Source organism: Pagrus pagrus, assembly GCF_965226575.1.
Source record: "Pagrus pagrus genome assembly, chromosome: 8".
Taxonomy (NCBI): Eukaryota; Metazoa; Chordata; class Actinopteri; order Spariformes; family Sparidae; genus Pagrus; species Pagrus pagrus.
In genome coordinates, this window is record NC_140192.1 from 24,813,793 (window position 1) to 24,838,767 (window position 24,975).

At 41.9% G+C, this 24,975-nt stretch overlaps 1 protein-coding gene across 4 annotated transcripts; it reads right to left on the reverse strand.

Annotated features, from left to right (window-relative positions):
* Nucleotides 1–1,078: 1,078 nt before the first annotated feature.
* prkg1l (protein kinase cGMP-dependent 1, like) lies at nucleotides 1,079–24,360 on the reverse strand. Of its 4 annotated transcripts, XM_084359685.1 has the most exons (21): nucleotides 24,109–24,199; nucleotides 22,616–22,784; nucleotides 22,227–22,419; nucleotides 22,012–22,135; nucleotides 21,672–21,838; nucleotides 20,974–21,087; nucleotides 16,017–16,122; nucleotides 15,729–15,792; nucleotides 15,344–15,421; nucleotides 15,054–15,148; nucleotides 14,810–14,875; nucleotides 4,809–4,886; nucleotides 4,614–4,710; nucleotides 4,360–4,499; nucleotides 4,165–4,254; nucleotides 3,817–3,958; nucleotides 3,556–3,719; nucleotides 2,683–2,805; nucleotides 2,357–2,419; nucleotides 2,199–2,265; nucleotides 1,079–1,395 (listed from the first exon to the last, which is right to left on the reverse strand). In XM_084359685.1, exons 3-21 carry the CDS (start codon nucleotides 22,414–22,416, stop codon nucleotides 1,312–1,314), a joined length of 2,052 nt encoding a protein of 683 aa, XP_084215811.1. In that variant the 5' UTR covers nucleotides 22,417–22,419; nucleotides 22,616–22,784; nucleotides 24,109–24,199; the 3' UTR covers nucleotides 1,079–1,311. The 4 variants fall into 4 exon arrangements, with proteins under 4 accessions (XP_084215811.1, XP_084215808.1, XP_084215809.1 ...); XM_084359682.1 differs by lacking the exon at nucleotides 22,616–22,784 and having other exon boundaries at nucleotides 24,109–24,358; XM_084359683.1 differs by lacking the exons at nucleotides 15,344–15,421; nucleotides 22,616–22,784 and having other exon boundaries at nucleotides 24,109–24,359.
* Between the last annotated feature and the right edge of the window lie 615 nt (nucleotides 24,361–24,975).

Below are 24,975 nucleotides of genomic sequence, written 5' to 3' on the forward strand. Positions count from 1 at the left end.
ATGCAGCCAAAAGTAGCACTTCCATAAGTGATGCAGAGGTTGCTGTCTTTCTGTTGGACAGGTAATTATTTGTTTTGCTTCAGAGGGATTTGTTATTTTCATGAAATATGTAACGTTAGCCAACTTAGCTACTTTTTTAGCTTGTATTAGCCCAATGCTAACGGCTCTCCTCTGGGCTGTCTGATGCGCGTTCAAGTTTGTGGGGGCGGGGCTTTGGACGGAGCACTGATGGGAGGGGGAGAAGGGGGTGGAGCTTAGACGAGGTGCCACTTTCAAATCTTGCTAGCTCTCCAACATTACCAACTATACCTTTAATGTAATGCCAATAAAGCCTTTTGAATTGAAACATTGAATTGACGCAGTTGCATTGTGGGTAATGTAGGTGCCAGATTTTGAAAAGTAAGATGAATGCGTGGAATAAAAACTGATATTATTACTATTAGAACTTATTTCAGTTGTAAAATCAATGAATTATACGTGACACACAACACATTCAGCGTATTTGTTGTACTTTAATCCTCCTTTAATCAAACATGTTTTTCTTTGTGTTCCTACAGTTCAATGTTTAAACTTTTTAAGCTTAATTGCTCATTTAAAATAAAATTTAAGGGGTGGGCTTACAAGCGTGATTTGTGACATCACAAATACTTTTGGAAGCAAATCCTGCTCCAATATTCAGCACAGACAAGGAGACATACTTGAATTTTAAAGGAGGAAAAATGAGTAGATGATTTTAAAGATTTAAACAAAATAGTCTTGCAGAAATTATATCATTATAAGTGGAATGTGTTTTGTACATCCTGTCTGGAGGGAGCTTTAAAGTTTAAATCACACAACTTCCTGTATTTATCTCTGCCTTTTTTTTTTAGCTTGACGCTTTTCTGCAAGAATGGCCCTGCTCTGACGTCATGTCTTAATCATACTCAGGCATTTTGATGAGAGATCAATTAATGACCAAACTATGCAGTCCCAAAAAAATTTGAACTTATGCTTCAGTTTGCAGATTTCAGAGGAAAGAAAAGACAGTGAGATGCAGCCGATTGTTTATTGAGTTACATTCAACAGAGACATCACTAAACTCATATGTTTATAAATCTATAGAGATTTTACATCAAAAACAGTCTGAGCTCAACACAGTAGGCAGCATGGTTCATTTATCAAACAATATCTGCAGGTGCTGATTTTTTGGAAAATATAATTAATTCCCGATGGCAGTAAGACTGAGGGCAGTGAATTAATTATGAGGACTAAACCTGAAAGTGATGAAGTATTGTCTGACAGGTTAATTTATTTTATTTCACAGCTGATCCATCAGAAATCATCCCAGTCTGTGCACAGCTCCACTGAGGCCTCAGTGTAATGGTCACATGTGCTGCTGTCCAAAGGAGGCTTCACCTGACAGAAAGTAAATAAATCAATCAATAACAGTAGATACTCATTGCTAAGGAAATTTTTTTTTTTTTTCTGTTGATGCATTTTCTAAGTCTGATCTAAATTGTTTTCTCTCCTGTGTTTATGAAGTTACCTCATTTTTTTTCATCTGTGAAAATGTGAATCTTTTTTTTGAGAGAAACATTTCTTTTCTTTTTCATCTGTGAAACTGACTGAAAAACAAAACCTTTTTTTTTGTCAGACTCATTTTGTATGTGTTTGTTATTTTGACCACAAGAGGCTGAAGTGCACCAGTATCTCATGCTCTAAATAGGACTAAAAGCTTTCCCGTTTTCTTCCAGGGGAGTTTCAATTTCTCTGTGCACACTAAACACAAGATACATCTATTGTGTTTTAGCTGGTTATGTAACATTACTGCCATGTTTTTCTTTAAGCGAGGAATATGTTGTAATTGGCACGAATATGCAGTCAGTGTCACAGGTGGAACATTGTGTATTATCAGCAAAAAAATAAATAAAAATTCTCAAGGAAATGTTTTTTTTCTAACTCAGTTTCACACAAAAACAAAAACTTCTCTCCAGATTTTTCTTTTTTTTCACGTTTTCACAGATGGAAAAGAAAAAATGAAGGAAAGTAAAAAGATTATCCTTTCTTCCACCAGCTCTCAGGTCATAAACACAAGAGAGAAACAATTTAGATCAGACTTAGAAAATGGATCACCAGGAAATAAAATGTCTTCACTTGCCCCTCAGGGCCTCCATACATCACAAAACAAAAAATAATTAACCAAAATGAACATGTCTTACTTTGGGAATAATTGGAGGGTTTAATGTGCCTTTACAAAGCCCATCCCAGTTGAAACCTTCAAACCATCTGAAGAAAAAACAGCATCACAACCTATAAAACATGTTTCCAAGCACAGGCCTGAGTGTTTTCCTCCGGTGTAATAAATCTGCCGTCTTACTTGTGCTTCTGAATGTCCTTGGCCCCATTTCTCTGACTGCCCAGCCTCTCCGAGGGATTGCTCCTTGGTGATGGAAAGCAAGGAAGAATACACAAACAAATAATCTATGAATTAATAATCAGATTCTGTCATTCAGGAGCAGGTGTAACAGCCAGTGTCCAACACACGTGCAGCATTTGTTAATTTGCTTCCATTTGTGTGTGCGTGCACTGGTGGGTGGATGGAGGATGTTTTAATGTCTGAAAAAGCATTTTGAAAGAGCTAGAAAAGTGTGTTAGTGTTCACATTATAATTCATGGTGTCTAGTGGGTGATATTTACAAGCACCTGCACAGTTTCTTTATGAGACTGGCGGCACTTTTGCTGAGAGTTTTTGGGAAGTCGATATGATCGATGCCACGAACGGTTGCAGTAAGAATCTTATTCAGGTCAGAGCCGCTGAATGGGAGCCTGGAGAGGAAAACAGGTAACACCGAGGTACAATAAACAACATCAGTTAATGCAGTTAAATTAAGTAAAAGCTTAACTAAGTTCTTAATTAACACTTAAAAAGCATTGTTGTATTTATAAAGTGTTACTTAAGGGCTACATGTTTTCAACTTTACAATAAGGGTCATAAAGAGCATTCATTAATGACCAGTTACAGTTATGTAATGTTTTTAAAGTATAACATGAATAATAAAAAGGTTTCAGGTTAAAGGATAACTCCACCATTTCTACACATTAAAGTGTGTTCACCGGTCACAGACAGACATTTGCTAACAGTTACTTCTTATTGTATTAATTAATCTGGCAAAAGTCAACTTTTTGCTTTAACTTATCAAAAGTAGTAATAAAAAAGAAGTTATTACTGATTGCACAGTGTTATGGATGTGGAAGAATGACATCATCCTTGTATAGATTGGATTCCTTATAAACTTTACTTTAACTATGCCATTCAGTCTGGAATTTTCCCATAAAAAACAAAGGCTGAATTACGGCACAAAGGAAGTGCATATTCCAAGACCAGGAAGAGGCATTACTATCCTGAGGTAACGGTGGAACAACTGGAATAACTTAAAAAACTCTATACTGCAAGAAAAACAACCCAAAAAAAACCCCTGCTGATGGAGGAGGCAGAGAAGGTGAAAAGGGAGGGATAGAAACTGAGGTGAAACAAGAGTGAACGGATGGGCAAAAAAATAAAAATACAAAACGTACCTGTCGCTCAGAAGTTCAAACACAAAAACACCCAGTGACCAGAAGTCCGCAGATACACTGTGGCCTTTGTTTAAGATGATTTCAGGTGCCATGTAGCCCGGTGTGCCGCAGAATGTCCAGGTTTTCTTACCGGCTTCAACCCTCTTTAAACATCTGGAGCCAATCTACAAAAGGCAGGAATCACATTTACATTTACATTTACATTTTGGTAAAAACACACTGCTCAAAATGTGGACTCAAGATTGTAACCAATTGTAGTACCAGTTTAGCATAACCATGTTCATCCAGAACCACATTCTCAGGCTTGATGTCTCTGTAGAGAACACCTTGACGGTGAAGAAAGGTCAAGGCCTCGACAACACAAGCTGTGTAGAACCTGGTGCTGCATTCGTCCAAATACCCTCTGAAACAGTATGTAGGAGTGTTTGAACAAAACACACTGTATGTGTGATGTAGACAGATGTAAGACATCAAACCCTGGTCAGTCTGAGAAATTGCAGTGTGATGAAAGCTTGGCTGAAAACAAAGTGATGGGACTATAAATATTGTATCAGTATAATGACATAAAGGGCCTCGCATCTTAATTTTCTTTAGTCCAAAAATACTTACTTGTCTTTCAGTAGACTGCAGAGATCCCCACCGAGACAAGCTTCTGTCAAAACGTACAGGCAGTCAGCATCTCTGAAGGCTTTATGTAGCCTGTGATCGATAACAAAACAGCAAAATGTTAAAGATCTTTTTTAATCATGAAAATATAATCTGATCAAAACAATCTTAATTAGACAACTGTTTGTGAACACACACCTGACTATGAATGGACAATTAGACTCTGTTAGGATGCGGCGTTCTCTCAGGATGTGCTCTCTCTGACTGTTGTTGAGGATCAGCTTCTTCTTAAGGACCCTCATGGCAAAAAGACACTTCATGTTGCTCTTTAATTGCACCTGTCAGAGGCAGAAGTCCATAGATTACATTATAAAAACATGGAATCTGGAGTAGGCAGCAGCATGTGAAGATCTGCGTCACTCTGTGTGAGCTGCTTGAAGATCAATCCTTACCAGGTCTACGTGACCAAACTCCCCAACTGCTAGAGTGCAAATAATCTGGAAATCACTTAAGGTGGAAGATGAGAGGAGGTCAGGATCCCTCTCAGACCTGCTCACAAGCAAACCAGAGGTGAGCTTGTACCTTGTATTTTACTCATGTAAATGAGATGTAATTATTGCAGAAAATATTGTTGTAATGCTCCTCACTCGCTGTTGGATTCGTGGCTTTGCTGCACCTCATGATCGCAGTCAAATACCAACCCACCGATGATGTCTTTGAAGGTCCTGAAACACAGACGCACATGAATATCCTGGAAATGTTTGGATAAGCACATCAGTTTATGAATTAGTGTAGCAACGTTTTGGTAACCCTTTAATTTACAGGCCGTTAATTCTGTAGGTGAAGAAATTGCTAGGACATAACCAACTAAGTATTGCCGGTATTTACTGTAAAGTACTGGATAATTATAAAGTAAAATTAGGATGGCTATCAGTAGGACCGAGGTCCAACAGTCCCCTTTTGTACCCACGCCACCTTAATACCACTGCTTTTTTTCATCATGATCCATGTGTGAGGGCAGGCACCTTAGAGAGAGAAAGACAGACACACACACACATACACACACACTCTTACTGTTCATGAGGGTGAGGGCTGGCACCTGAATTGGGAGCACTGCCCCCTGTAGGTAGGGCTAGAGAAAGCTCCCCTTCTTTATAAGGACAGGTGTGAGCCATTAGCACCTCTTTGTTTGAGGCCTGGTAGATGTGTGGTGGGACTGTCTTGTCTGTGCAGGTAAGAGAATTGTGCAGAAGGAGAACTTTATTTGGTATTTTGGGGGATTTTGACCAGTATCCTTACAGAACTGTGGTGCAGCCATTTCCTCTTGGTCCAGTTTGAAAGCGCTGTAGGCCCATGCTTGAGAGGTAGGCTGCTGACAACCCGGTGTTTAATCTCATCAGACTACAGAAATTATTAGTGATGTGTCCAATTTAATTCCTTAGGACATGAGTCAGCCTTTTCCCTGAGTCACAGTATAGAGCCAGTCAGCTCCACCGGTGCCAGTGTCTGACAGGGCCCCAGACTGAGAAGGTAATCTCGACTGGTATGGTAACGTAGGAGGGTTATTCCCTCTGAGGTATGTTTGCCAGTTAATTTAATGGCTGTGTTTTCCCTTTTTTTCAGATTTAGTGCCAGACTGCTACTTTGCCTGGGCTGATGTGCCATGCGGCCTGGTTGAAGTTTCCTAATAGTTTTTGAATTGCTGTGGATGTAAACCAGCTCATCATAAGCTGTCTATTGTCTTGTATTGTTGCTGGGACTGTTGTTTTTACTGTCAGCTGATAACCATTTGTGAACCAACCGAATACTAATACAGTATTGTATTTTCTTTTGTTTGGTTGTCAGGCAGTGGGAGGATCTGCGGGTATATCCGTGGTATACGCACCCTTCTTTGCATGCAGTGTGGTAGGTCTGAAGAGTGGCGAGCACCCAAAAGTAGTCTGTAGATTTACTTCAATTGTTGCAGTGATTTGCAGTGGTCACGGTGTGCACGTGGTGGTTGCTATTGGGTTTTGCGATAGAATCTCCCCGTGGTGAGTACCCTTATGATTTATTTATTAGCAGGTAGTGTATTTTATACTCCTGCTTGTTTATATTCATTGTAATAAGTCATCTCAGCTACCTTGTGTTTTAAATATGTATTGGTGTTGTCGTATTAAAGGTATTGTACTAAAACTAATTATTGTTCTTTCTTTCATTATCAGGTCCATTACAATCAGTTGACTTCAGTTTGCATAATAAATAGAATTTTGACTTGAATGCACATCTCTGGCTCTCCTTGTACCTGGGGATAAATTTGTTTGTGGGTTTATGCAGAGACCCTCACACTGGGGTTGGTCACAAACTGGCGTTGTTGGCAGGATTGAGCCCCAGATGTGTATTCAACTCGGTTGGTTCATTGGTGTGAATTTAGGGGTGTTTGTTTGGACTGTATCCTAACTGTTGTTTTTTCTCTTCTGTTTTTCCTTTCTTCAAGGCAAAGCAGCAGCTGGCAGTCTGTGTAATTTGAGCATCTCCACCATTTAGTGATAGGTGTAGGTCTGCTCCTTAAGCCTAGTTTATGCTTCTGCGTCGCGGCAGTCGTCGTCGCTACGTCGTCGACCCTACGCCGTCATTGAGCATTCGAAGTTTTGCGTCGAGGGAACGTGTTGTTCTGCAATTCACCGCCAAGCCGCTAGGGGGGTGCCTGGTCCATTTTTTCCGTGCCGCTTGTACCACAAAAACTTCAAAAATGGCGGTGTTGTTATACTGTTGACCGGAAAAGCAACTGCCGCAAATGACGTTCTGAGCGGACCAATCACAGTCCTAGCCGTTCGCGTCTCGACGCGTCGACGTGACGCGTAGTCAGGATTTTTTGGAGGTGCACGTCAGGCTACGGCACAGGGTCCGCGAAGGGGTCTGCGTCGACGACGTAGCTACGCCGTGGCCGCGACGCAGAAACATAAATCAGGGTTAAGTCTAGTCCCTCTTCTCCAGGATGGACGTGCAAAATGTCCCTCAGGCCCCTCTAGTCCCTCTGGGCAACGCGACTCCAGTCGAACAGAGTCCTTACCCCATGAAAGGTTGGTTTATATCCCTAGGGAGAGACCTTGCCCGCTGTTTAGTGGTACTAGGGAAATGGGAGCCCAGAGTTGGGTTGAGGAAATAAAATCCATTATGCGCACTCGTAGGCTTGCTCCTATTGATAGGGCCCATTTCATTTATGACCATTTGATTGGTGATGCCAATCAAGAAATTAAATACCGGCCCCTTCAGGTGAGAGAAGACCCTAATCGTATCTGTGATATCCTCCTGGCCCAGTGTAGTTGCCCTATGTCCTTTATTGCAGTTAAAGAAGCATTTTATGCTAGAAAACAACAGGAAGGTGAATCCTTGAGGGAATTCTCTCATGCATTGTTTGTGCTGATGGACAAGATGATCCAGAGTTGTCCAGAGAAACGCATTACTGAGGCTACTAGCTTACTGCGGGACCAGTTTGTAGAGTGTGTGGGAGACGGGAATTTGAGCCGGGAACTTAAGAGAATTGTTCGTGACCACCCTGATTATGACCTCCATGCTATTAGAGATGAAGCTATTAGGTGGGAGCGGGAGGGCAAATCAGGGGGGGGAACTAGGCAGACCCCGGAGTTATTCTGTCCCATCAGTGTACAGCATGCAACATACAGGGCAGGCCAGAACACAGAAGGATACTGTAGGTTCAGAACTGGCTGAACTTAAAGAAATATTAAGACAGCAGCAGTCTCAAATTAATCAGCTCACGCAGGAATTGAGGTCGACTCACACTTCATTCAAGACCAGGAACACTCAGAGGAGAGGACCAATCATCTGTAGACGGTGTCAAAGACTGACAATGAGAGGGTAGTTGCCCCCACACATGTTAATTGTAGCCAGAATTCAGCCGCTCCACACTTCTTGCCCACCCAACACTCCCTTTCCCATCAGGCGGAAAACTAGCTCCCTCTGTTATGCTGAGCTACATTTCAGATGGGGACATTACTGGCTCCTATGATGACTCTCAAACCCCTGACCCCACGTTCAATTTGGTAGGCCCCTGTCCACAGGCTACCATTAGTATGGGGGGGGTGGATATCCCTTGCCTATTGGACACTGGCTCTATGGTTACTACCATTACAGAGAGTCTATTTGCCAAAAATTTTTAAATATGGGGCCCTGAGGGGCTGAGGGCATGCCATTGGCTAAAGTTACGTGCAGCAAATGGGCTAGAAATACCCTACATTGGATACATGGAACTTGATTTTTAGGTACTGGGCAAGCAAATCCCCAAGCGTGGTGTTTTAGTCGTCCAAGACCCACCAGGTACCAGCCCCAACTCAGAAATTTGTGGAGTTCTGGGTATGAATGTGGTACGGGAGTGCTACAGGGAACTGTTTTTGGAACATGGCCAGGCACTTTTTGATCTCCCCTCAGTCAAACAGGATCCCTGGCAGGGGGCGTTGCAGTTCTGTCACAGGGCCCAATTTCAGACTGAACCTCAAGTCCTGTTAGAGTTAAGGGCCGAAGAAAGATCTACATACCTGGAGGTACAGTGAAATTGGTGCCCACCACCTGCAGAAAGACATCTACAGTCCACACTGGGTCAGCCCTCTTCGAACCATTGGATGCAGGTTTGCCTGAATCCCTTGATCTGTCCACCCTCACAGCTGAAGACCAGGTGAGGGTAAGGTCTCTTTTGTGCGACTACCAGTCTGTTTTTTCTTCACATGACGGTGACTTGGGGTGTACAAATTTAATTGCACATGGAATTCCTCTCTAGATGAGACCCCAGTTCGCCAGCGGTAGAGGCGCATTCCACCTTCCGAATATGATGCTGTCAAGGCACATATTCAGCAGCTCCTAGAGTGAAGTGGTCTGTGAGAGCTGTAGTCCCTTTGCCTCTCCAATTGTGGTAGTGAGAAAGAAGGATTCTACAATAAGGCTTTGTGTGGACTATCGGCTCCTGAACTCTAAAACTAGAAAAGATGCCTTCCCTTTACCTCGAATCGAGGAGTCCCTTGATGTCCCGTCTGGTGCCTGCTGGTTTTCAACATTGGATCTAGCTAGCGGGTATAACCAAGTCCCAGTTGCTGAACTTGACAAGATGAAAACAGCCTTTTGTACCCCTTTCGGCCTGTTTGAATTTAACCGAATGCCTTTCGGCCTGTGTAATGCGCCTAGCACTTTTCAAAGGCTAATGGAAAGAATGTTTGGGTCACAGAATCACCAGTCTTTACTGCTATATCTAGATGATTTCATTATTTTTTCTTCTAGCGTGGAAGAACATGTCCAACGTTTGGCAGCTGTGTTGGAGATCTTGCGTGTGCAGAATTTAAAGGCTAAACTGGAAAAGTGCCACTTCCTGAAGACAGAGGTAAAGTACCTTGGCCATGTTATTTCCAAGGACGGTGTAGCAACTGACCCTAACAAAATCTCTGTAGTGTCCACCTGGCAGATCCCCAAGACTGTTGCTGAGCTGAGGTCATTCCTGGGCTTTGCAAGCTATTATCGCCGCTTTGTCCCGGGCTTCGAAAAACTGGCTGCACCTCTACATCGGCTTGTGGCTGACTTGGTTGGCCCGAAGACGAAAAAAACATCCAAGCGGCTGCTACAGGAAGTGTGGACAGAACAATGTGATCAGAGCTTCCAAGGTCTCAAAACCAGGTTGGTGGAATCCCCTGTACTGGCATATGCACATTTTTCACTCCCCTTCATCCTGGAAATTGACGCTAGCCATTGGGGGCTCGGTGCAGTGCTTTCACAGCAACAGGATGGTAAAGTGCGGCCTATTGCATATGCTAGCAGAGGCTTAAAGCCCACAGAACGGAACATGTCAAATTATAGCTTTATGAAATTAGAGTTCCTGGCCTTGAAATGGGCTATGACAGAGACATTTAGAGAATATCTGTTGGGCCAGAAATGTGTTGTCTACACAGATAACAATCCTTTGAGTCATCTGTCCACTGCAAAGCTTGGGGCGCTGGAACAACGCTGGGCATCACAACTCTCTTCCTTCGACTTTTCCATCAAGTATCGCCCAGGTCGCACCAATGGCAACAGGGATGCACTTTCTCGCCAGTATCAACCGTCAGAGTTAATGACATCAATTGAAGCTCTGCTGCCTGGCACCCCTCTTCCCACCACTCTACTTCAGACCAAAGCCACGCCTGACCAGCAGGTAATGCAAGCTGTTGTCTCTGTCTTTCCATCTTACTCCTCTGCTGATCTTGCTGCCTTACAGGGAGATGACCCGACAATCAGTGTGTTTCTGAAATTTTGGCACAGACATGCAGGGCCGGACCAACAAGAGCGAGTGGGTTTGCCTGCACCGGTGCTGGAAATGCTACGTCAGTGGAAGAAGCTGGTCGAAAAAGATGGAGTCCCTACCCTCAAGTGTTTCAGCCTGAGGGCGGGGAGGGCATACACCAGCTATTGCTGCCACAAAGCCTAAAAGGTGAGGTCTTACACCAGTTGCACAATGACCATGGCCACCAAGGGATGGACAGAACAGTGGAACTGGTGCGCCAGAGGTGTTATTGGCCCGGCATGCTGAAAGAGATCCAGAACCATTGTCAACAATGTGAACGTTGTGCACTGGCCAAAGCAGTTCACCCCAAACCAAGGACAGTGATGGGCCACCTCCTGGCCTCTAGGCCAAATCAAATCTTAGCCATGGATTTCACATGTCTTGAACCCTCCATAGATGGCCGTGAAAATGTGTTGATTCCAGAGGTGGGAATTGTGGAGTCATCAAGTCATCTCCATGCCATGTATTTGTTCTGTTCATGCACTAAACCAGCTGAGTCCAATCAGCACAGTTCTTCAGCCAGGAAGGTGAGCTTATTAGTGAATGCACCTGGTTCAGTGACTGAGCAGAACAAATACATGGCATGGAGATGACTTGATGACTCCACAATTCCCACCTCTGGTTGATTCTAACTGATGTTTTTTCTAAATACACCCAGGCCATTGCTACAAGGGACCAAAAGGCAACTACTGTGGCCCAAGTACCTATCAATGAGTGGTTTCATCGCTTCAGGGTCCCTGCCAGAATCCACTCAGACCAGGGGAGGAGTTTTGAAGGGGCTGTGATCCAACAACTGTGCCAGATGTATGGTGTGGAAAAGACTCGTACCACCCCATATCACCCACAAGGTAATGGACAATGCGAGTGCTTTAATAGGACATTGCATGATCTGTTAAGGACACTGTCAGCTGAGCAGAAAAGGAATTGGCCCATGTACCTGCAACAACTCACCTTTGCCTATAATACCACTGTCCATCAAACCACGGGTGAACAACCATATTTCCTGATGTTTGGTCAAGAGTCCCAGCTGCCCACTGACTTCTTGTTGGGAAGGGTGGGGGAGCCGGTGCATGGCCCAGTTCATAGCTGGGTACAAGACCATCGCAAACGCCTTAAAGTTGCTTATGAGGGAGCCCAGAAACGAACACAAGCAGCAGCACATAAACGTGCAGACCGTCAACATGCACCCGCTTCTGACCCACTGCAATTACACCAGCTGGTGTATGTTCGAGACCACAACATCAGGGGTAGGAATAAAATTCAAGACCACTGGAGTCCCGTCCCCTACTGTATTCTCAAGGTCCCTGACGGTGCTGGTCCAGTGTATACAGTGGCGCCTATTCATCATCCAGAAAAAGTAAAGCACGTTCACAGACAACTCATCAGGCCGATTCCCAGCAACCTTTGTGAAAAAATCAACAGGAACTCACAGAGGACTGATAGGCCCAGTAACCATCCAGAGCCACAGCTGGAGACAGAGGAGGGAGATTTCTATTTGCTGCAGCAAAATGAGCCTCCAACAGGTAACATGTGCCCTTTTCCATCAACTCATGCTGAGTCCCGGACAGAAAGAACATCAGAACAACCCAGCACTTCGTTGAATCCACAACCTAGTGCTGGACCTCAGCCAGGTCCCCTAAGGGTACATTTTAGTGCTTCTCCTCCCTCACTCCCAAATATTGCTTTTAGAAGAACAACACGCTCTACTGCAGGACACCATGCTAATATCCATGACCTGCCACAGTCAGCCGCTGCAATGTTGCCTAGCGCCAACTCTCGCTGTTTATAGACCCTGGCTCTAAATGTGCATTGTTGGGACACCAATGCAAAAACCAGGGGGTAGATGTGAGGGCAGGCACCTTAGAGAGAGACACACACACACTCTTACTGTTCATGAGGGTGAGGGCTGGCACCTGAATTAGGAGCACTGCCTCCTGTAGGTAGGGCTAGAGAAAGCTCCCCCTCTTTATAAGGACAGGTGTGAGCCATTAGCACCTCTTTGTTTGAGGCCTGGTAGATGTGTGGTGGGACTGTCTTGTCTGTGCAGGTAAGAGAATTGTGCAGAAGGAGAACTTTATTTGGTATTTTGGGGGATTTTGACCAGTATCCTTACAGAACCGTGGTGCAGCCATTTCCTCTTGGTCCAGTTTGTATGCGCTGTAGGCCCATGCTTGAGAGGTAGGCTGCTGACAACCCGGTGTTTAATCTCATCAGACTACAGAAATTATTAGTGATGTGTCCAATTTAATTCCTTAGGACATGAGTCAGCCTTTTCCCTGAGTCACAGTATAGAGCCAGTCAGCTCCACCGGTGCCAGTGTCTGACAGGGCCCCAGACTGAGAAGGTAATCTCGACTGGTATAGTAACGTAGGAGGGTTATTCCCTCTGAAGTATGTTTGCTAGTCACTTTAATGACTGTGTTTTCCCTTTTTTCAGATTTAGTGCCAGACTGCTGCTTTGCCTGGGCTGATGTGCCATGCGGCCTGGTTGAAGTTTCCTAATAGCTTTTGAATTGCTGTGGATGTAAACCAGCTCATCATAAGCTGTCTATTGTCTTGTATTGTTGCTGGGACTGTTGTTTTTACTGTCAGCTGATAACCATTTGTGAACCAACCTAATACTAATATTGTATATTCTTTTATTTTGTTGTCAGGCAGTGGGAGGATCTGCGGGTATATCCGTGGTATACGCACCCTTCTTTGCATGCAGTGTGGTAGGTCTGAAGAGTGGCGAGCACCCAAAAGTAGTGTGTAGATTTACTTCAATTGTTGCAGTGGTCACGGTGTGCACGTGGTGGTTGCTGTTGGGTTTTGCGATAGAATCTCCCGGTGGTGAGTACCCTGTCTGACGATTTATTTATTAGCAGGTAGTGTATTTTATACTCCTGCTTGTTTATATTCATTGTAATAAGTCATCTCAGCTACCTTGTAGTTTTAAAATATTTATTAGTGTTGTCATATTAAAGGTATTGTGCTAAAACTAATTATTCTTTCTTTTCATTATCAGGTCCATTACAATCAGTTGACTTCAGTTTGCATAATAAATAGAATTTGGACTCGAATGCACGTCTCTGGCTCTCCTTGTACCTGGGGATAAATTTGTTTGTGGGTTTATGCAGAGACCCTCACACTGGGGTTGGTCACACATGCATTGTTCCCTAAGATGTTAACAAAAAAGAGTGGAAAAACACCCTGTTTCACGATGTTAAAGAAGGTGAGAAATAATGCCAGGATCTGTCCCTTCATGCAGATCCGCACCAAATTATGAGGGACTTTTGTGGGCCGAGACCCATCCTCCATCCAAGTTTTGTGGAAATCTGTTCAGTAGTTATTTGTGTAATCCTGCTCACAAATCAGCCAAACAGACACAGCTGAAGAAATGACCTTGGGTGGCGGTAAGGTTTGGTCTGTAATTATATGAGAATTAAGCTAACACAATATTTTGATTGCTAAGCATTTGTATCCATTGATATTGCATTGTGAAGACAGGTATTTAACAGGTAATACCAAGTTGTGTGGTCTCTAATTTTAACATCAGCTTGGTTAACCCATAATCACCCTTCCACTGCCTGTAAAGTATAGTGTGCATTGTTTCTCTGAAACATATGGGTAGTTTTAACATAAATAAAAGCATTGTAATAACATCTTTAGCTGTAATTGCTTTCCCACGGCCTGGGTAGCCTGCCTGGTAACCCATTTGGATGAAATATGTAAATGTTATTGAAATACAAAATGGTGACCAGGTACCATAAAATGTCACTGTTGTTCCCTTTCCACACAACCAGTGAAGAGTTTGTAAACACCAGGGAAATTCACCTTAATTAAGCCTGCTACGACCTTTAAATGGAAATGTAATTCATGTTCCCAGGCCTGGGACAAAAAACATCTGTTTTTAACCATTTTAATGATTCCCTTGCTTACATTAAAACATCTGTACATTCACAAACTGAAACTAAATGGGTTGACTGCAGTGACATTTACATTTAAACGTCATTCTCTTTTGGGACACAACTATTGCAATGGCTACCACTCTTCTTGGTCTTCTGATAAGGAAGGTAAGACTATGGAAATTACAAATACATTAAGTTTATTTTACTGAAAGAGCTCTGCTTTGTTGTGGAAACTTACTGCTGCATTTGTTTTGTGCAACAACAATGCTGACATGTTGACAGTTAAAATATGAGACCAAACATCAGTAATTACCCAGTACTTCCAGTAATTCTACTATTTGTCATTTCTAATTTAACAGATTTTACTTTTGTTATTTCTCAGCAAGTTTATTTACATCAAATTAAAGGGTGAGCACATTTTCAATGCAGTGAATTTTAACAGAAAAAACTCCACTTACTCTCTGTCTATGACCAAGCATGTAACTTCACCAGCAGCGATCACATCCACAGTCCGAACATCCTCTCTGCAGACAGAGGAAATCACAATGTTATCAATGCAAAGAACACCATGTGAAAAGACAAAAGTCATTCATGTCATGCTGGCACAAATGCTACCTCTTACCATCATTGCTGTTTTTATTAAAAAAAAGCTCTTGCACCCTCTGTATAATTTCTTCTCAAAGTGCATGATTTCCTTCTTACCCCCACAGAGCCTTTTCTCCAAACCACTGTCTCTCAGAGAGCTTAGACAGGACTATCTGCTCTTCAAGGCCGGGCTTCTTTTCTGTCATTTTCACCTGGTGAATCCAAAGGAGAGAGGAAATGAAAAGGAGGTAATGGTGGACAGTCATGTAGAAAAGCGCCAAAGTCAATTATCACCATCACAGGGCAATTTCTTAAACTGCTCTGACATTTTGTCCTCCACAATCTAAATCTTTTCCTCTGAAAGCCTCATTTAATCTGAGCAGCAGGCAGAGAGCAGAAGACTTTACCTGGCCTTTGCTAATGATATAAAAGGTGTCTCCTGTGGCACCTTGTCGAATGATGTAGTCACCTTCAGAGTAGCGTGTCTATGGAACATAAAGGACAGACAGAGGAGCACAGAGTGGAAAAATAATTTATAGAGAGGATGAAAAGGAAGAAAGAAAAGGAAGCAGCTCTCAAAGATGAGGGTTTGTAACAATGGAGGATTATGTATGATTCACCTGCCTGTTAACTGATGCAACACAAGGAAAGCTCATAATAGAAAATACAGAGGGACTGCCTGTAAAAATAATAATCATGTTTACACGCGTTCTGTCTGTGTGCACAAGTAATCTACGAGCTGGATTCTGTTTGATGGGTACACAATCTTGTGCTTGACCACTGAATCTGTACCTCCTCCATGAGATCGGACATTTTCATGATGACATCCTCTGGCAATGACTGCAGGAAGGGAATGCTGCAGACACACAGGTACAAAGAAGGCACGCTCAGATCTCATTCACTGTTTCAAAAGGGTTGGACTTGATGTTTCTGGGTGTCAGAGCACATTCAGAAGCATACTGGGCAGTGTTAAGGGCCTAAAAGCAGCAGTGAAACATGACCCTGGTGATATTGTGTTGAAGCCACAAGAATACAAAGCAGCTTTCTGTGTCAAATCAAATGCATTGGCCTGATGTTCACCTGCTAAGCAGCTCCATTGAATGTGAAAGGCTGTTGAGACCACTCTGCATAAGTATGGTCTGGTAGCTCTTGCGGTCAATAACCCACAGCTTGCAGTCCGTTTGCGCTGCAGATCAAAAGACAGAGGCAGAGGAAGTGGAAAAGGTTGCGTCAGTGACACTGGATCTCAGGTGTAAACACAATCACAAAGGAAGTATTGACACGTTATTCAAAAAGAAAATGGGAAAAGGTCATGCAGACTATATCTGATATTATCTCTACTGAGTTGCCTGTCTGCCCTCAGGTATTTGTTTACTTCCACCTGAGCTAAGACTGACAGGTGCAAATTAAAGATCTGGTCACTTCGGGCTAAACAACCGTGTTGGAAATAGAGCTGCAGCATCGACATCACAATGTGTGCATGTACAATGTCAAGCAAGGCGAATTAACTCCAACTTGTCCTGCTGCTACTCCTAAATGCTTGATATAAAAGGAAAACTTGCAAGGTTTTCATTTTCCATGACTAATCGATGAGAGAAGTCTTCTAATCTTACATAATTTAGCCTGAGTGGGTTCTTGGATGCATCAGAGTTTTGCTTGTGAGTGATATACAGGCTCAGCATGCACAGCAAACATTCTCTGATCATACTTGATCAAGTAATCAACCAGAGCAGGGCGTACTTTGGTTGTTTTGATAAGATGCACCCCCATACAAAATCACCCCAGTCTTTCCAGTATGATTCATTATTTTCAAATAGAGCTTTGAAGTCCTCCAGTGGTCCACAATATGTTCAGCAGAAAAACAAAATATTGCAATGTCAATTTTTCTCCACATAGTGAAGCTCGAGCCCTCACTACATTTTGGAGGCAACTATTGTACTTTTTACATCACTACATTTATTAGATGACTTTAGTTACTAGTTTCTTTGTAGATTGTATGTTGCATCACCAAAGTTCACTCTTACCAAAGTAATATTTCACATGATATTATTTTTTTATTAATTATGACCTTTTATTAGTTTTTGTACACTGCTGATCACAAAGACGTCGTGTTATTTTAGGCTATATGTAAGTGGTAAGTGATCTACAATAAGTTTAAAATCTTTGGTCATTTTATTTACATTATAAATACATATATATATATATATATATAAAAGATATATATAGTACACAGTAGATTTGATACAGTAGATTTGATATAAAAGATATCAAATCTACTGTGTACATTCTGAATATAGGCTATCAACTTTAATTTAATATCAGATAGATTAGAACTACTCAAGTACTATGTGTATGGGTGACTTTCACTTTTCCCAAAGTAATAGTTTAACATGATGTACTTCTACTCAAGTATAACTTTTAGGTACTTGAGTAAAACTACTGATTATTGACTGATATTCAACATTTTTTAATAATCGGAATCAGTCTGATTTTAAAATAAACATAAATATGATGAACATGATGCAGCATGCTCTGCAAAGTAACTAGTAACTAAAGTTATAAAATGACTAAAGAATGAAGGAATAAAGTACAATTTTGCCTTTAAAATGTAGTGGAGTGGAAATATAAAGTAGCAGAAAATGGAAAAAAGTACTTCAAAATTGTAGTGAAGTACAATACTTAAAGTAAATAAAGAGATGCTGCTTAGGACGGAGGTTTTTTTTCTAATATGCTTACAATTTATTAATTATCTTAAAAGTCACCCACTCTATCAAGATGTTTGCAGAGTATTTGAAAAATGAGAACACTGTAATGTGTAAAGATAAAGTAATATAATGAAGCACAACAGATACAGAAGAACTGCAAAGAAATAGTTTTGTCTTTTTCCATTCCTTTGTGTGTGTGTGTGTGCGTTTAGAGCTTTAAAAGTGTACTTGTTGCATTCATTATGGAAAAAGCCCAGTTCATATATATTTATCACTGAGTATTGAAGCAGCTCTCAAAGACATCATGTTCTTTGTGGCGGATGTGGATGTGCACTGCAGGATCAGTTTACAGCCTGCAGAGCAGACAGTTAGCAGTCTATTAGAAATGCAGATAATGTAGAATAAAAGGAAATGTGCTTATTTTCCTTACAGAGAAGGACTTTTAATATAGATCTAATCACATTTCCTTAACTATTATTTCCCTCTTTCGCTATAATAGAGCTTGAAAGAGGCTGTTGTAAATTAATAATGACCCATATTGATTCGTTCACTGAAGCTTCCTGCAAATGGAAGTGGACAGTCTAATTAGATCCACCATTGGATAATTTGGAGCAGCACTGATGTCTCAATTGTGGTTTATCCAAATGGGCAATTTGGATAAACCACATAGGTTTTCACTTCAGCACCTCATGATATCCAACCCGAGCTTCATTTGGATCCGAAACGTTGTGCAGGATATTTTTAATTAATTAAAATTAATTAAAACATTGCTCTCAAAGGAGGATTTTCTGGCATTTTCTGCAATAAATCCTTTGCCACCCTGGACTTTCATGACCTGTTGATGAATCCCCATCTCCACCTGCACCTTTATCACTGTCACAATAGAAGAGAGCACAAGCCTTATTGATGGTCTCAGATGGCAACAATGAGAAAAAAAAAGTAATTTCAGGTCAGGCAGGAGATAAATACAGCAGGCCCTGAACAGATCCAAGCGAAGGGCTGACAGAAATGGACACAGAACAAAGGACAACAGACTGCCAACATGGGCTGAGCATTGTTACCGGAGACCACACATATACTAAATTGGAAAGGCTGACTGGATGCGAGATAGAGAAAGCAGTAAAAAAAAGAGGGAGGGATGAAATGATTAGAGGCAAATAAAAAGGATTTCTTCAATTTAAACTGATCCTGGTTGTTTCCACAGCCTATTTATTTGTGAAACCAGGTCAGATGCACGGGGCGACGGCTGAGAAAGTTTTCCCACAGGGCTCAGAAGCTGGACGGAAATGACAGCACAAGAATATCACAAATTCTTCACACAAGAAATGTATATATGATAGGTTATGATCCAACCATGAGAGGAAGTGAATCGAATACAAAAAAAAAAATTCTTTGTGAAGAGAAGCGGAAGTCAGACAGTTGAGTTATCCAGTAAAGCAGAAAATGTTTTAAATTCCCCACATCTCTGAGAAAGCTGTTTGAAGTTGCAGTGTTGTCTAAGATCTCCAAAGCGCTTTGATTTTAAATTCAACAGACATCTTCTGTCTAAGACCACTGCCAGGAATCCGCCTGCTTGTGATATTTTCTTAAACGAGAATTATTTATTATCCCACGTAATCAGATTTAATTATGCTGAAATTCCACCACTGTTGTGGTGAGATGGATCTCCAGTGATTTGCCAAAATTAGACAATTTTTAACTTGACGGACACACGCTTTCATCACGAGCCGCTGAGATTATTGCAACTCTCTTTCTACTCGTCTTCACACAAATGCTTTAAGAAAATTATAGATAACTCAGGACGGTGCAGCCAGGATTTTGAACAATACAAAAAATCCTATTACCTCTCTGCTCACTTCACTGCACTGGCTGCCTCTGACTTCTCTGCAACCTTCAATAATCTAACATCCTCATACTCATCACCTGATACTGTATATTTTTATATTGTTGTCAGTGTTCTTTAAATACTTTTATGTTCTTTTTTTGGTCTTAAATCACATGATATTTATATTCTTATGTCTTCACTTCACTTTTTATACCTCGTGTTTCCTTTTAAAACCTAATTCAAAGTGGAAGGCAAAGGACGGATTTCATTGTACAGGGAAACCATGACATCAAACGCTTTGACTTGACTGGAAATATGAGCCACTGAATCTCATTTAATGTCCCAACAGGAACTCTCAGATCATCCACCACCTTAAGAAGTGTCCCACAAGATATCTGGTGAGGCTGCTTTCAGTCTTCATGGCCCTAAACTGTGGAACGCCCTCACCTTGGTTCCTCTTTGAATTTAAAACTGTTTTGTTTGTCTGTTTTTCTGTTTTTTTTCATCTAAACCTGTTTTGTTAAAGTGGAAATCGACAACTTTCCCCCTGAGCTTTTCTAAGTGCTATTATTGTTGGCGTTGCTGTTGCAAAGACAACTGGATTGTTTCCGTTTTCCCCAGAGACGCAAATAACAACAAGACAGGACAAGACGTGAGTTTATTTAATCATTTAGGTGGTAATAGAAATGGATCGCCAGTTAACCTTCCTTTTCCCGGGTGGCCGCATGTTTACAGGGAACCAATGTAAAGGCAGATGGTTTCATTATTCTATATCCATCATATTGTGCAGTCAGCATTTACTTCATAATGATCAGTGAAGAAGAAAACGTGTTGATTGCCAGCTGAAGCACTTTGGGCAGCATATTTGCATGAAAGGCACTATATCAACACAACTGCCAGAAAAAATGTTGGCATTGTACATAACCACAGATATGATCAAAACTTTACATTTCTTTAGGTTAAGGTCACAATCTTATGTTATGACAACGCTGCGCTTGTGATCTGGTTATATTGAGGCACAAAAAACACACTAAGGTTAAGAAAAGATTAATTATTGCCTTAAAATACAAGCTTTGGTGATCACAACGGCTGGAGATGTCACGAGGTCTCATTAAAAACAGCCGGTAAAAACACACGGCACCATAAAAATATCCAGTGGTTTCACACTTTCACACACAAATGTTGAACACAGTCTAGAACTGCGGTCACTGGCTTGCCAGCTTCTCGCCTGTACCTCCACCACCATCCCCTCCCCCCCTGACATGACAGTCCGGTCATAAACATGTCATGTGAAACTGATGTGACACATTCTGTAGGAATGTCAACATGGTACGTGGGCTATGACCAACCAAATGTGAACATATCTGTGGTTTGCAGAAATGTTAACCCCCAACATTTTATTCTGGTGACTAAGCCGGCTATACTAAAGAGCACATATATTTTTATTATTCTTGTTCTTATCTGCATGCGAGTCTGAAACCAAGACGCCAACACAATGCTGTGATACCTGACACTGAGAAGGTGTGGGTGCAGTTGTAGAGGAGAGCCAGCTCCCCAAACACGTCTTCTGGCTCGATTGTGAGAAGCTGCACTCCATCTTTCGTCACATCCAGCCTCCCTTCTGTTAATAAACACACAGCCAGTGAAGAAACATCGCACGTACATAAATAATACATAAAGCTGTCACATTGTGTGTTTTCCTGTAAAGGACTCTGTCAAAGACCTTCAGCTGTCATACTGTACAAACAACAGATACGTAATCATCCCTGAGCCGAACCTCTCGCTGGGTAGGGTGACAAGAAAAATAGGGAACTGTCGCTCTGCGTTAGCTGTGACATTACAAATACAGCCAAGATTCCGGAGGACAATCAAGCACTGATGAACTTGCAATCAGGGCGGAGAAGACCCTCTTTTCTCCTGTCTTTTGTATCAGGCTGACATTACAAAACAAAACATCAATGTGGGTCACTGGTTATTCCCCAAAGTGCCTCCTCTTTTCTTGCTCAGACATGTGGTTCTCACATCACTGGGTTTGAGAGCAGTGTCAAATTACTGTCTAATCGAACTGTGAGCCAGCACTGAGAAGAGTGATAAACAAAGATAAGATAAGCCTAATCATTTCATCGGGCTGTCATCTCAAGGAAAAGTTAATATGTATCCTCGAGCATGATTAATGTGAGCAATTGTAAGAGGAAAGTGATTTACCTTCTAAAACATAAGCCTGAGCCCCGTTGGTCCCCTCCTGAATGACATAGCAGCCTTGATTGATGGGGGTTGGGTACATACAGGCTGTGATGGCTCTGATTTCTCCTTCGTCAAGGTTCTTCAGCAGGTAATTTTTCAAGAACGCTGCTTGAATCAGCCTCTGAGACCTGAGGGCATGAAGGCAGGATGCGACATTAAAGGGCAAGCTATTAAATGCCTTGAACGCAGTGTCATAAGCTACGTAATTTTTTATCGATTTTGAGTCATGTAGAAAGCATTGAACATTTGAGGGCTGTTCTTTTTTTTTAATGCAGCAGGTGGGAACATTGTATGATCTTACTCCAGGCTTTTGTCACAGCTCCTGTGTGAAACCATGGCCAGGGTCACCGGGTCCAGAGTGACGGGCTCAGAAATGACTGTTTTCCTCTTTGCTTTCTGCTTGTCCTCAATCTGAGCGGAACAAACTGCAGGAAAAGCACACAAAAGGGCAGGTTTATCTCTGCCGCTACATGGGCCTGCTTTCAAATAACGACATATGAAAGCACTATATTCTACCTGCGCTGGCTGCAGAGGTTCCTGGGAGGGAGACGGTGGCTCTGTAGCGATCCAGTTCTTCCTGCAGCCTCCGGATGAGTTCATCCTTCGTGTCCAGCTCCAGTTCCAACTCATCGATTAGTGTGTCCCTCTGGCGGAGCTCCTCAATCTTAAGTTGCAGGGCAAATTGGAGGTCCCGAAGTGTCCCCATTACCTGCAAACATCAGGTGACCGAACACAGAAAGATCTCTCTCTCGGTGTACATGTAGAACCGGTCCAAATATACAACATGTATGATTTCTGTGTGATTTTTAACAGAGGATGGAAGTAACAAAGTACAAATACTTCATTACTGTACTTAAGTAGATTAGTTTACTTCATTTGAATAAATATCTGTCATTTCTACTTACACTTTCAAAACAGGCTTGTTACTTTAGTTTGAATGCATTTGAGGGGAATCATCAATTGTTTTAGTTCACGTCATTGCACACCGCCTTCCCAACATCACAAGACACAGTGCAAATCACGCGTGGCAGATGCAGCAAGACGAAACCAGAGGGAAACAGACAGGGAGGGAGACTGGAATAGGGAGAAAAGGCATGTTAGTGTGTCGTATTTAGACCCTGCAGCCATCTGCCTGGACTTTATTATTTTCTCAGTTTGTTGATGTGCTCACTCAACAATCAGCTATCTTTCTGATGCGTTTACGGGCAGCTCAGACAAATCTCCCTGATCCTACCTTTAATTTTAATGGTCTTTGAATTATATTAATAGCGTGTTGGGCAGTTAGCTTTGCACAGAAATGGCCGGTAGAAATGTCCTTCAGAGGGATACTTTTTACTTTTATACTTTGAGTACATTTCAGAGCCTGTACTTTATTACTTTTACATGAGTAAATAAGTTGAATCAGTACTTCTACTTTTACTAGAGTATTTTTTACAAAAGAATATCTGACCTTCTACTAGAGTAAAGAAAGCATGTACTTCCACCTCTGCCTGCAAGCATCAGACATAAAAACACAGCAGAACACAGAGTGGGTCCAGCTGGACTAAATGTATGACTTCTGTCTGATTTTGAACTGGACGTTGTCTACTTTTTGTGGCTGCAATCTTATTTAACTCAAAGCTCTGCAACCCTTCTCTCACTCGACTGCATCTCCTCCCCTGATTACATAAATTAATATTACTAATATCAATCATTTAAATGGGGAATCAATAAAGTATAATGGCTTCTAGTCAGACACACAAGAGAGCTTGCTGTGTGCATCTTACACACACTGTATCCTTATGACTGCTGATAGATAGATAGATAGATAGATAGATAGATAGATAGATAGATAAAAAACATGGTCAAGTGCGATTCAATGACACAGTTTCCATGCAATAAAGACCATCAATCTTTCCGTGCTTTTCTAAGAGCGCTCAGTCCTTCTTGCAGTAATTGGTTTCCAGGGGCAGCATACATGTAGGCTGCAAATGCATTATAGATAACGTATGCTCAAGCAGACCTTGTATTTGTCTGTTTTCTCCTTCCCCCTAATGGAAAAAAATATTAAAAATGGATAAATTGGAGAAAATTGAGATTAACAAGAACGAGAAAAGTAGTGATGTCAACAAGATAAAACAGCTCAGATTAAGATTGACTCATTATAGACTCTTTATTAAGTCGCACACACTTTGTGTCCCTGCAGGAATAAAATATAGATGTTTTCATTTCGGGTCGCGAGCGCGCCCGGAGCCATATACGCACCGATAATAGCCTCAGTAATGAATGAATGAGTTGGTACAATGTGACAGCAGCGGTTCACGCTGCTAATAGACTTTTTGTAAACACAGATGCACGCTCTGTGTTAAATATTTTACCCTCACACACACACGCGCGCACACACACAGGGATCACTTGCCTGTCTGACGCTGTGGAAGTCGTCCTCACTTGTCCTGATTAGGTTTGTCCGCGTCTGGCGGCAGCAGACGGTCCATCCGACAGGTGCAGATCTCCTCTGTGCCCGCCCGAGTGAAAGATGCTCCTGTCTTGCTCGGGGCTGGCCAGGGCTGGGCACAGACATCAGGCAATCACATGACCAAGACAGAGGGAGACCGTAATGAGAAATGCGCGGACTGGATCCCAATTGGGTCAGGTGGTCTCTGTGGTATTCCTGAGCCCAGGGGACAGGTGGGTCTCCGGCACACTGAGCTGTGAACATCAATCATTTTATTCCCCTGATGTTTGGCACATGTGGAAGAGACTAGAGGCTGGCTGTGAGCACTGATCACAGGTTTTGTTCCCGTACATGCAGCAAAGTAGGCTATTATTATACCTTAAATTGTGAGTAAAGTTTAATTTAACACGATTTTTCATTTTTTAAACAAGTTATGGCAAATTAAAGGATAAGTTCACCACAAAATGAAAATTAAGTTATCTTCTCACCCCCATGCCAGTGGAAAGGTGGGGGAAGTTTTGTAGTCCACAAAACATTTATAGAGCTTCAGCATTGCAGCATTCGCATTCACCTATCTTTTCATTGTTAGGTGAACTTTTCCTTTAATGGTCAATGTTAATGTAGATAGTTGTAAATAATTTAAAGTGAGAGTCCCATAGATTTGTTCAACAGGACCAAAGTAAAGATATAGACAGAGCTTATTTTCAAGCCTTAATATGCTGCATAGCACATTTGTCACTTCGTGCTTCACAAAGAAAAACGTAGGATTAGCAATATAAATAATTAGTAGCCTACTAACTAGATAATAGCCTAATTAGGAGATGCTCTTTA

What these genes read in the sequence shown, in the direction of transcription:
- prkg1l (XM_084359682.1), bottom strand. Translation starts at nt 24,270, where the DNA reads ATGTCTGTGCCCAGCCCTGGCCAGCCCCGAGCAAGACAGGAGCATCTT. An exon ending in GGAGAAAAGGCTCTGTGGGG is followed by an intron (nt 14,876 to 15,053) that starts GTAAGAAGGAAA and finishes CTCTGTCTGCAG; the next exon opens with AGAGGATGTTCGGACTGTGG. An exon ending in CTCATAAAGAAACTGTGCAG is followed by an intron (nt 2,420 to 2,682) that starts GTGCTTGTAAAT and finishes TCCATCACCAAG; the next exon opens with GAGCAATCCCTCGGAGAGGC.